At 42.3% G+C, this 12,439-nt stretch overlaps 1 protein-coding gene across 4 annotated transcripts in view; it reads right to left on the bottom strand.

Annotated features, from left to right (window-relative positions):
* Positions 1–1,038: 1,038 nt before the first annotated feature.
* CSNK1A1 (casein kinase 1 alpha 1) overlaps positions 1,039–12,439 on the bottom strand; it is a 35,130-nt gene continuing 23,729 nt past the window's right edge. For all 4 annotated transcript variants that reach the window (XM_069764149.1, XM_069764150.1, XM_069764147.1 and 1 more), the window contains one exon: positions 1,039–2,124. In XM_069764149.1, coding sequence (XP_069620250.1) covers positions 2,117–2,124 — 8 coding nt within the window. In that variant the 3' untranslated portion in view covers positions 1,039–2,116. The remainder of the gene's footprint in view (positions 2,125–12,439) is intronic.

Consider the following 12,439-nt stretch of genomic DNA (forward strand, 5'->3'; position numbering starts at 1 on the left):
GAGTATAAAGGGAGGCAACACCTCTGTACACAAGATGCAGGGTCCACCAACCACAATAGCTGGTGTCACGGCGGACCCTGAACTCCCTCCTTTCACAATGACCTTTGCTCATTAGACACTTCAGTGCAAAAGACGGTTCAGTGTCTGCTCATTGTGGCTATGTACATGTACCGTTACTTGAAACAGGAGCTTGGAGTCTAAAAAACCCAGATGGCCAATGTGAAAATTGCAAGATCATGATTTTTTTCGTCAAATTGTGATAGGAAAAAAAAAAAAAACAGTATTGGCAAAGATATTTAGAAAATCCATCTAACACGAAAAGCAGATTTAAACAATAGGTCATTTACTGATGATCGCTTCCCTTTGAGCTACATGGCCCCTTTTGCCAGCAAAGAGGGCTAGAGACCGGCTTTCTTTTGAACTGCACTTGCAGCAGACCACCGAATAAACTAGAGAAATGTCTTTGTGAGAAATCTTCACTAAAACGAGTAATACATATATATCTGTCTGAGTGAAGGACATGAATGAGTGAACACAGGATAATATACGTAACGGCTGCTTAGATTTGAGCACCATAAAACAAAAAAAAAGAGGACTTGAAGATAGGTTTATGCCAAAGCAGTATTAGACTAGTGGCTACAGGGAACACTACATTGCCAAAAACCAGATAGAGAGCTGTATACTGTGTATGGCAAACGCTTTCCATACGCTTTCCATATCAGAATCGCAGACTATTGCGCTCTCAGCATTGCTGCTCACATACATAGGCAGGATTTGATAACAGCTTTTGTTCTACACGCTGCATAGCAAGAAGTGTTTCTAGTGGTCAGTGCCACCATCATGATGAAACAGTACAAACAAGTCATGGATATCGATATGGGAAGCAGCTCCTGGTCATTTTAGTTGTGCAGCGATCGCTGCCCAAGTATCATACTAAGCACTTTACTGACAGAAGTACATGTCAGGTCCAACCACCTTTTTAGCAAGATCTCAAGAACATTAACAGTCATTTCAACAATAAAAGAAATAAACGTTCACTTCTCTATTTCTGGAAACTTTATGGATTATTATTATTTAGTTTTTAATGAACTTGTAAACAAACAGAAAGTGTCGAAAATAAAAACAAAGATCCTGGATGAGGTTTACAGTGATTACATTTCCTAAGCCACTTAGACAAGCTTTAAATTTAGAGATGGTAACTAGGTTGTGACAAAGATGCTGCAGTTTGCTTTGTACAAGGTATCTCCCATTCGCTTAAAAAAGAACTGCTATGGAGAAGACGGCCGCTTTAAAAACACAGAAGCTCGGTTAGATTATCTGCTTAAAATTGTAATCTTTGGTTACATCAGGGACATTTATTGGTTTCAGATTATCAAGAAACGGCACACCGCTGTGGATGTACATCAAGTCGGGTTTGTTTCTAGGAAGAGAAGCTGCTATGCCAGTAGATCCTAATAACCTGGAGCCACGTGGTCACCATAATAACCAGACAAGGTGACAGATCAAATGAAGTTCTAGTTGCTCATTCACTGTAGGAACACCTACTCGTTCAGCAAGTGGCCTTACAATGCAACAGCTAAGAATGTTTTAAGTGTACAACTTAAAAAAACAACAAAAAAAAAAAAAAAACAGAAGTGAAGACAAAAGGGAAAAAAAAAAAAAATTCAGAACGGAGTTCTCTCTTTAGACTTGAGTTGTCACAACTGTCTCTAGGAAACCATTTCATGTCGCTCTTCTGAAGAAGTCGTAATCAGTGTAAGGTTCAAGAGGTTAACCAGAGGAACAAAAATAAATTGGCATGTGCACAATTTCTTCCACCACTCTGTTGAGCGCCAGATAACCGAACCACTCGTCCCACGCTTTCAGGAGGGAAAAATTGCAATCAAAGAACTGGACACCATGTTTCACTAATCTTAGTGATATTCACAATTATTAACAGCAGCTACAAGTCGGCACAACGATGCCGCAGGTAGACTGAAATTAAGTTCCTTTTACACCAAGTAAATGGTCTCCCACAACAACTGGCAAGTGTACATATGAACTAAAAATCTCTAGGCTTTAAGGGAGTGACGGGTCCAGCTCGTGCCAGGAACTGCAATGTCTGCTCCTTGCGTATTCAAAATCCTGTAGGAGAGAGGGAGATAGAAACAAGATTTACCAATTTGTAAGGAGAAAAATGCAAAATGTCACAAGTGATGAGCAAGACCAGAAAGAACAGATCAAAAGTAAAAGGAGGAGGTGTAGACCGATCTTTATCCCAATATGCGCCACCACAAGACCACAAACCAGATGAGGGCTTTTACATAATACCTGCAAATATTTGTCTAATTTATACTGTGCTCAAACAAAACTCACATATGACTGGCATCACGGCAAAGTCACCCTGGCACATTGCATCTTCAAGGCATCACTAAACACCCAGGCATCCAGAGGCAAACAACTCCCTATGTGGGTGCCAGGCATTAGGCTCTATCTTCAGGCAGCCCAAGTGGGAGATAGAGCTCAGACATAAAGGGGCAGATTCAGAAACAAATTTAAGCCAGAAACCTAACAAAGGCAGTACACGGAGCAGTGGCTGTAACCAATGTATTCGATATGACAGGTTCCATTTAATGAGTTCAGCAGCTTCTACTCCAGCAAGATCAATGTGGTCCGAGTGTGCAGTATGTCAACCTTGGCCCCATAGAGTTAACAACTTTAGTATTTCTGGTTTAAATGGCAGCTTTCCCTGCCCTGCATAAAGCAATATATGTGATGCAAGTCATTAGAGCTAGAAACATGTCCCCATGTGAATATTTTCATAGGATTTTGCATATTGGCAAATGTAACATCCTGCCGGATGTTACGCCCCAGGCCCAACTCTGCCCTACAAGAACCAAAACAAATGTTTTTAAATCTAACGCAAGGGGACGTTGAACAGGAAAAAAAAAAAGTGTAAAAGGAGGTAGTCAAGCACGCCTCCTCAAGCCTACATAATGACCACATTAGCAGCTTTGCCTGTGCTTTTAATTTGGTGATATCTATGCAGCAAGGCAAAGAAAATGGAGCTGAAGTCTAAAGATAGAGGCAGTCCCTTGTCTTCCTAAAATGCTGGGAGGGGGACACTAGCAAGTAAATCTGTGTTCTTATAGCAGGGGGCTGCAAAAAGAACAGTATTGTGAGCCACTGATGTGATCAAGGAAAGCTCGACCCGTCAAATCTTAGCAAAGCCAAGCAGTCACATCATCTTTGTTTGCCATATTGTGCCTCAGAATGAAAATGTATGCGGGGGGCCTAAATTTTTCAATGGGAAGGGCATGGGAGGGGAGTAGCTGGAGTGCACATTCTTATCTAAAAAATGCCTTATTAAAAAAGTTGCATATCCAAATGGTCATCAACATAGGGTAGAAGCTGAGTGCGAGTGAGTTGGGCACACAGGCATCAGTTTATGAATGTGCACAATGTCTGTGTCTTCAGCTCTATCCTTGTCACTGGCACAGGCTGTGTAAATCTAGTAGGGGCACAAGACTAAACCCGTGGACTGATATTGGGGAAAAAAAAAAAAAATTTAAAAAATACAACGTTCTGGAAAAGTTAACAGGTAGTTTGTAGCAATTGTCCTGCTGAGTTAAGACAGCCGTCAGTATCAGTGCATCAATAATACAAGGCTGGCGTTGTCTGCACCCATGGACACAAGTACCAACAAAACACTGTAGCTAGGAAACTGACCAGCAATGGAAGACAAACTCCATATGGTGCAACAAAAGGTGGGGTAACAGCAAACATATCCTGGAAGGCTTCCAATTCACTGTGTCCTATAGTGAAAAGTGACATCAGATAGCAGATAACTGGGATCTCAGCACGAGGCATTATTCTCTATTAACCACCATAAAACAAGCTCGAAGAGCAGTCTGGCTGGTCTATCTGGAAAGCGGTGGATTCATCACACAAGATGACGGGACAAATCAGACTCGTGAGCGATCATGAATACACCACATAGATACCTTTGCTTCAAGCCAAGAATACGCAACCTAGAATGGTCAGCACAATTACTGCCCTCTGCATTCGCCTAGATTTATTCTTCATGCCAACAATGAAAACATGCATCTTGGAAGCATCCACATGATGGTTGTGTTTTCCTGATAGCAAAGTATTAGCAAGAAAAGGGTTACAACACAAGATTTAACTGCTTAAGGGAAGAGCGCTAAGTATTGTCTGCCTTTCCAACAAAATCCAATTAGCTGGCCTTAATCTGTCTACACAAAAAGGTTCAGACTAAATGAAAGTCAAATGTCCAAGAAAGGCCAGTTCACAGGGAGGACTGTCAGATGTCTCCTGTCCCAGGAACAGGTCAGAGTCCATATGAAATAAAGCCGAACACATCACTAATCCTACAATTTACCTCCAGGTACAGTACCAACAAGGACATATCTATAATCTCTAACAGCACAGAGCAGAGAATGGCGATACACCAAAAAGCTTTTACAGGGTTTGGCGTATTTGCTTCCCGGACACTTAAATGATCCCGTTCTGAATCCTTAGTGACTGGTTTGGCTCAGTCTCCTTCTGAGCATTTATTTTCTATTATCCCCAGCCCTGGACAGACTTCCACATTCTCCCTTTTCGCCATAAGCTTCACTGAGGTTCGTCGGCAGCAGACCTGTGGACAGCGACATGTTAAATATGTGCTACAGACACAAATGACCACTGACCTGAGAACAGTAAGGGTGCACATAAAGTAAAAACAAACATTGGTCTTGCTCAGCAAACATTATAAAAATGACAAAGCTCATTTGCAAAACAAAAAAAACAGACAAATGGTTAACAGACAAAAGCTGTATGGCTTGTGTGGAAAACCGTGACTGTATAGTACTAAGACTAAAATCATTCATACATCCTTCCAAGTGACACGAAGACCTATAGAAGGTTTCCCTACGTTCCCCATTCCATTGGGACATCGTTCTGACTTCGGGCCCATTTGGACAGGCCATGCCTAGCTGTTAAACAATGGCCGACTTGCTATATCTAAGCTACGGTCCAACCATATTTTATAATAGTTCTGTCAGCATAGATTGATTGTATTAGCAGCACATTCAATGTTTACACATTAAGAGGTGCTGGTGAAAATCAAAATACGAACGCGCCTTGCTCCTCAGGCCCATGTGGACAGATTGACAATCTGGAACAAGTGGTTTTAGAAACTCTTGCTTCCAGACTATCGGCCAGTCTGTACACTGAATCTAACACATACAGAATCTGTGGATCGTGTATAACTTGCATCTATTTGAAACAAATCCCTGCTCTTCAAGGTTTAGGAGTTTAATGGATGGTCCTACTTCGTATCAGACACTCATCTTTGTATGGCTGTCAGTTAATGATCAAGTCCGCCCACTGGACTCCCAAGCCTAGAAATGGAATGTATAAAATACAAGTCATCCTGACCTACAAACCCAGATAGATATCAATTTGCACTACTACATCTACAGCTCTATAACATGCTGCATGGTCAATGTGACAGGTTTGCTTTAAACAGAACCTGTCATGTAAAAAACAACCTCACATAATATTGTGGGTTATAGCTACATTCGTGACAAATGTATAATTGGTGGAGAAAGGTTGAACTTGATGGACCTAGGTCTTTTTTTCAACCTATATAACTTGCAGATATGGGTTAGCAGGATCAACATTAGAGCCAGCTGAGCGGCAACGGAAACCGTCCCAGTGCCAGCTGTATGACTGGAAGACTAACGCTGCTGGGGGGGAATAACGTTCATTTCCTCCAGGCAGAGGCCTTGAGTGCTGATGTCCTAGCGCTATTAACCTGCAGATATGGGGTTATTTTACATGACAGGTACCCTTTAAGAACAAGGCAGTGACAATGATGAGTGAGGGATGATGGTCATGTTTCATCTCTTGAAAGGTTTGACACCAGTTATGGTTACAATGTAACCCATTTCACACTTCAGTCAGGTACACACCAGAAAGCTGGCTACCTGAAAACTAACATTCACTGGTGCTAGGGCTTTACCGACCCTGTCCTATTGGTTACAAGTGGTACACACATGACCTACAAGCAGGGTGGATTTGATTTAAATCTAACTGATTTAAATCACGATTTAAATCACTAGTCAGTAAGGCTTGATTTAAATCAGTGATTTAAATCAAAGTTTCTACCTAAACTAGTTCTTGCTACTTTAACATGCAAGTAGATGAAGATTTTTAGAATCACTTTTTATATTATTTTTTTCTCCCCAGTTTAATGGGTTAATCATTCATATTTGGACACCACTGTTCTGTTGTACTTAGGAAGGAGAAAAATAATCCTGACCTTAACAATTTAAATAGATTTATTCAACTGAAACAATAACATTACAGCATAAGTTATTTGCTTAAACAAACATCCATGTTTGTTAACTAATTTGGCTAAACAAAATATATATATATATTATAAGAAACTTAGACTGTCAGCCCAGCCGACACATGAAAAACTTAAATACTACTGTCCCTGCTGTCCTCTGTAGCTCACTTGTCGTCATATTCATCATCATCATCTTCTTTGTTCCTATTCATAATCTGGAAAAGAAAAACAAGCTTTCCTGCTTTATTGGGTCCCAACCGATTTTTCAATTTAGAATGAATGAGTCCAAAGGAAGAGAATATTCTTTCAACGCCTGCAGAAGAAGCTACTGCTGTTAAAAGTGAAATCATTACTTGAACAGTCTCTAAATCCAAGCGCTTAAGTGACTTCCACCAGTTTACTGGTGTAACCTTCCTTAAAATATCTTCAGCAAACATATATTTCTTGAATGGTTCCCCCTTAGCTCTGAAGTTTATTATAGTTGGCATTAAAGATGGATGATTGCTGGATACCCATGTCATAGCTAACTCCTCTTCCTCAGCACTTAGGTTTTGACCCTGATATTGGATATTGACAATATTTGCCAAAAACTGAGCTGGAGTCAGTGCTTGTCCCATTCGTTTGTTTACTGCTTGTAATTTAATTCTGTCCATGTGTAGTTCTGTTTTTAAGTGTTCACTCAGTTCCTTCCAAATTTCAACAGCATCCGCACTAAAACAGCTATTTTTCTGTATTTTGTTTAAAGCTTGAGAGATGGGTTTCAGGAAGCTCACCATATGTTCAACATTTCTCTTAAGCCCAATGTTGAGGATTTTGGCCGTGACAGTGCCATCTATTTTATCTCGATCTTCTTCACAAAGTGTCATCAGAATAGGCCAATTTTTGATATACTGCTCAAAACAGTCCACCACAGAGTTCCATCTAACATCTTGTGGGAGCGTTAGCTTGGTTCCACCCATCCTTTTCAGAGCTGCTGCAGCAAAATGATTATTACGGAAGTATTTAGCAATTTCAACAACATTAGCCTTTATTTCTGGAACACTTAAGTCTTTGGCTAAGAGGTGCAGCAAATGAGCACTGCAACCATATGTTATTAGCAGCTTTGTATTCCCTCCCTTCTCTTCTAAATCTCTTCTCACCTTGGATACGTTTGCAGCATTGTCAGTGACCAAACTGCGTACTAGACATTTGAATTTTTGTTCATATGTCGTTATAGCTTTTACTGCCACTTCTTGTAAGTATTCTGCCGTGTGTGCATTTCCTGACGTATCAGTTGTTTGTGCAAGGAAGACTTTACCTTCTTCTGTTGTTATACAAGCACATACAATAGGATCATTGTGGACATTACTCCACCCATCAATACTTAGGTTAACAATTTTACCCTCCAGAGCTGTTGCACATTGCTCCATTTCTCTGTCATACACTTGATCCAGCAGTTTCACTGCAACATCAGCTCTGCTGGGTGGACTGTATCCTGGTCTCAGTGACTGAACCATATTAATGAAATGTGGGTTCTCAGTCAGACGGAAAGAAGAGTTCGTTGCATAAATAAACTGGGCAATTTTTTCATCAATCAACTCTTTTTCTAATCTGCTAGTTCTTATCACAAACCTATCTATGGTGGTTCCAGGAGGTAAAGGTTTTTTCTTCCTTTTGGGTGATGGTGATATGTGGCTGTGGGTGTCTGATGATGATGCTGCTGCTAATGAAGCACTATCCTGGATGGATAACTCTGAAACTGTAGAACAGGATGATGGTGATCTTGGAGGTGGATAGTTTCCAGAATCCATGAATTCCCCTAAACAAAAAAAGTCAATGCTGTTATTTTATTGTTTATACAATTTCTGCATATTGTACACAACACATCACTGCCCCTGCCCCAAAAGGAATATTTGTTTTTCTTCATAACTGTACCAAATGACAGTAACATGCAGTAATAAGAAGTATAATTTTTCTCACACATTATGACAGTTCAGTCTTTAGAAATAGGATTCAATAAAAATGTTTACCAACCTGAAGATCCTGCCTGTTCAGAAGTGTTTCTTTGGTCATCTTCATCACCGCACTTCTCATGATGTTGCCTCATTCGCGCCACCAGGCCTTGCATCTCTTTGTTGCATCGTTTGCACGCATGCCTGCCTTACCGATAGGCGAAGGAGCTTCATTAAAATATTCCCAAACTGGGTCGCTTTTACGGCCTGCTGCCATTATAAGGAAAGAATGTAATTAACCTTAGGTTGTACACACAAACAGATCCAGACTTGTCTGTCTGTGGCTATGCTGCAGTATTGTGCTCAAAGTTTCACTTTCATTTTCTTGTCTGCTTGCCCTTCCTCCTCCTCACACTTAGATTCACATTCTTCTTGTGTTGTGCAGATCTATTCCACTCCAAACAATCAGAAACATATTGTCTAACTTCTTGGACTTGGCACTGAAGGGGTTGATTCTGTAGTCATAGGTTTGTAGAACAATAGGATTAAGGTCTTTTTCTCAACTCTGTTCATGTTGTAACATTTTTGCCATGAAGAAGAGGCTGGGACCTCTGCGGAGTCAAATTCAATTTTGAGAACTGCGCAAGTAAATCGAGCGTCTGTGATAATATAGGAGAGAAACTGCCCACTAATCCTACAGAAACCTCTGGAAGAGCATGGCATTGTGAATGTTACACATATACAGCCTTTATTCTACTGAGTTAAACAACTCAGCTTTATCTCATGATGGAAGAACCTTTGGATGGTAAAATATTTTCCTCAAAAAGCAGTTTATTGAAAAAAATCCGATTGAGTTTTTTTTTTTTTTTTTTTTTAAAACATTGATTTTTATCCACCCTGATACCCAGGAAGGTTTGAGTCGTTGATGGTTCCAATCTTGATTTTTCCATATTGACTATCCAACCCAAGTCCTGTAAGGAAGATATTACATGATTTAGTCGAGTACTACACTGAAAAAACGAATTTCCCACTACCAGGAAGTCATCCAAGTAGGGTATAATTAACGTATCATGTTCTCTGACATAGGCCATCACTTCCGCCATGACTTTAGTAAACACCCTTGGTGCCATAGATAGACCAAATGGCACTGCAGCAAACTGAAAGTGTCTGACCTGGTCGTTTAAGCGCACCGCCAATCTGAGGAATTGTTGATGATCCTAGTGAATGGGCAGATGGTAATACGCATCTTTTAAATCCAGGACTGTCATATAACATCTGGGAAAAAGAAGTTTAGTCGCCGTTTTAATAGATTCCATCTTAAAGGCATGGTAATTTAGACGTTTGTTCAATCTCCGTAAATTTATGATGGTTCGATAGGATCCATCTGGTTTGGAGATTTAAAATAAAGGGGAATAGAACCCTTTCCCCTGCTGATGTTTTGGAACCTCCACTATAACTTCCTTCTGTCTTAACATTTGGACCTCTTTTTCAAGGGCTTTTTGTTGGTCAAAGGAATTAGGGGCAGTTAAGATATAAAAATCAGAAGGTTTCTCCCGGAACTCTACTTTTAACCCTGAATTAATTATACCTAAAACCCATTTGCTCGCAGTTATTTTAGCCCACTGCGCATAGACATATTTTAACCTGCCCCCTACTGGAAGATCTTTATTAGCGATAATTTCTTCTTCTTCTTGAGGAAGATGATGAGGCATTAAAGTCCGAACCTTTCTTTTTCGGGTCTGTTGGTTCCCAGTCTCGGTTGTGGTAAGGTCTTCGGTATTGGAAGCGTCTCCTGAAGGTATTCCTAAAGGTAGGATTGAATACTTTAGGAAAACCTTTCTTCCTATCTTCAGCCTTAGCCAGGACATCATCCAATACCGGGCCAAACAGGTACTCACCCCTACAGGGTATTGTACACAGTTTAGCTCTCGCCTGGGCATCCCCTTTCCAGGTCTTAAGCCATAAGGCTCGGCGAGCAGTGTTTGAGAGACCTGATCTTGCTGCTAATTTTAAAGAATCCACTGATGCATCCGCTAAATACGCCACTCCTTCCCATATTTGCGAAAGGGAGTTCAGCATCTTGTCTCTGGGCACCTTGGATTTCAGTTGTTCCTCCAGCTGGGATATCCACACCATGACGGATCTAGCCGTACACGTGCTAGAGATAGCAGGTTTGAACGCCCCCGCAGATGATTCCCATACTTTTTTCAAAAACATGACCGCCTTCCTATCCGACGGATCTTTCAGAAGGCCCACGTCTTCCAGCGGCAAAGCACCGGCTTTAGACGTAGAAGCCACCGCTGCATCCACTTTCGGGACTTTCATCCATTCTGCCAGATCATTGTCGTCAAAGGGATACCTTCTTTTGGCTGATGACGGCAGGAAACCTTTATCCTGTTTATCCCATTCCCGTTTTATAAGGGACTTAACTGTATCCACAACCGGGAATGCCTTATGACTCCTCTGGCACAAGCCCGCAAACATTATGTCCTGTGCGGACTTTGGTTCCTTGCTCTCTGCAACACCCATGGTAGCTCGGACTCCTTTAACTAACATGTCCATGCTATCCACTGAGAAACAAGGCCTTCCCTCTTCATCTGAAGATGATGGAGATGAGGAGCGGGAACATTCACCTTCTTGCAGGGACAGACTAGATCCTGGAGATATGTCCCTGCCCGACCTTTCCTGGCGGCTGCCTCTAAGGGAATAGCTTATTTCCTCCCTGATGACAGCTCTAAGGTCTGATGACCGAAGGGGAGCTTCCTCTTCTAAGGTCTGACAGATGCAAGCCTGACAAAGCCTTTTAGTATAACTATCAGGCATTGGAGTCGTACATAGAGCACATTGCTTGTGCTTAGATTTAGCTGTTTTTTCCCCTAAAACAAAGCACAAATAACAGACCATATCAGCACCCGGTGTTTTGTTAACACTCACCATAAAGCTGATTCTGTGAATACCGGTTCTGGAGGAGTAGGATCCAAATGTGACGCTGGGGCGCTCGTACGCTGCTGCCCCCGTACCACGCTGCTGCTGCTTCTCCTTCAGCGGCCGCTACTGCTCTTACTGCGCTGCTCCGTTCCCTCTCCATGAGGGTGCTCGGCGTCCCCTACTGAGGACATAGCTGCACGCATCATTCCATAGGCGCCGCTCTTTTACAACGCTGCAGCGCTCCTCCCCCGGAAGTGTAAAAACTACTTCCGGGTTCACCAGCGCCGGTGTGAACGCTGCACTGCGCTCAACTGCGGACCAGGATGGCACTGCCCGACTCCTGGGACGCACTCCACATGGCCAGACGAGGGGGGGGGGGGGGGTCTGCAAGCAGGACACCCCCGACGCTGCTTCCGAGCCCCCGATTCTGCCGTTCCTAAAAACCGCGCAGAGGCATGGAGGCCCGGGTAAGACTGCTGATTTTCCTGCAGGCTCCCGCCGTCCGGACAGGAACCCAAACTGGAATGATGAGGGGGACCGCCCCTTTAAATCCTGTAGGTTCCTGTCCGGGAGGTGGGCGGATCCCCTCTCTCGTAGGGGTGCTGTCGTGGCGATAGGAAAACAAATCCCTGCTCTTCAAGGTTTAGGAGTTTAATGGATGGTCCTACTTCGTATCGGACACTCATCTTTGTATGGCTGTCAGTTAATGATCAAGTCCGCCCACTGGACTCCCAAGCCTAGAAACGGAATGTATAAGATACAAGTCATCCTGACCTACAAACCCGGATAGATATCAATTTGCACTACTACATCTACAGCTCTATAACATGCTGCATGGTCAATGTGACAGGTTTGCTTTAAACAGAACCCGTCATGTAAAAAACAACCTCACATAATATTGTGGGTTATAGCTACATTCGTGACAAATGTATAATTGGTGGAGAAAGGTTGAACTTGACGGACCTAGGTCTTTTTTTCAACCTATATAACTTGCAGATATGGGTTAGCAGGATCAACATTAGAGCCAGCTGAGCGGCAACGGAAACCGTCCCAGTGCCAGCTGTATGACTGGAAGACTAACGCTGCTGGGGGGGAATAACGTTCATTTCCTCCAGGCAGAGGCCTTGAGTGCTGATGTCCTAGCGCTATTAACCTGCAGATATGGGGTTATTTTACATGACAGGTACCCTTTAAGAACAAGGCAGTGACAATGATGAGTGAGGGATGATGGTCATGTTACATT

Source organism: Ranitomeya imitator, chromosome 4 (genome assembly GCF_032444005.1).
Source record: "Ranitomeya imitator isolate aRanImi1 chromosome 4, aRanImi1.pri, whole genome shotgun sequence".
Taxonomy (NCBI): domain Eukaryota; kingdom Metazoa; phylum Chordata; class Amphibia; order Anura; family Dendrobatidae; genus Ranitomeya; species Ranitomeya imitator.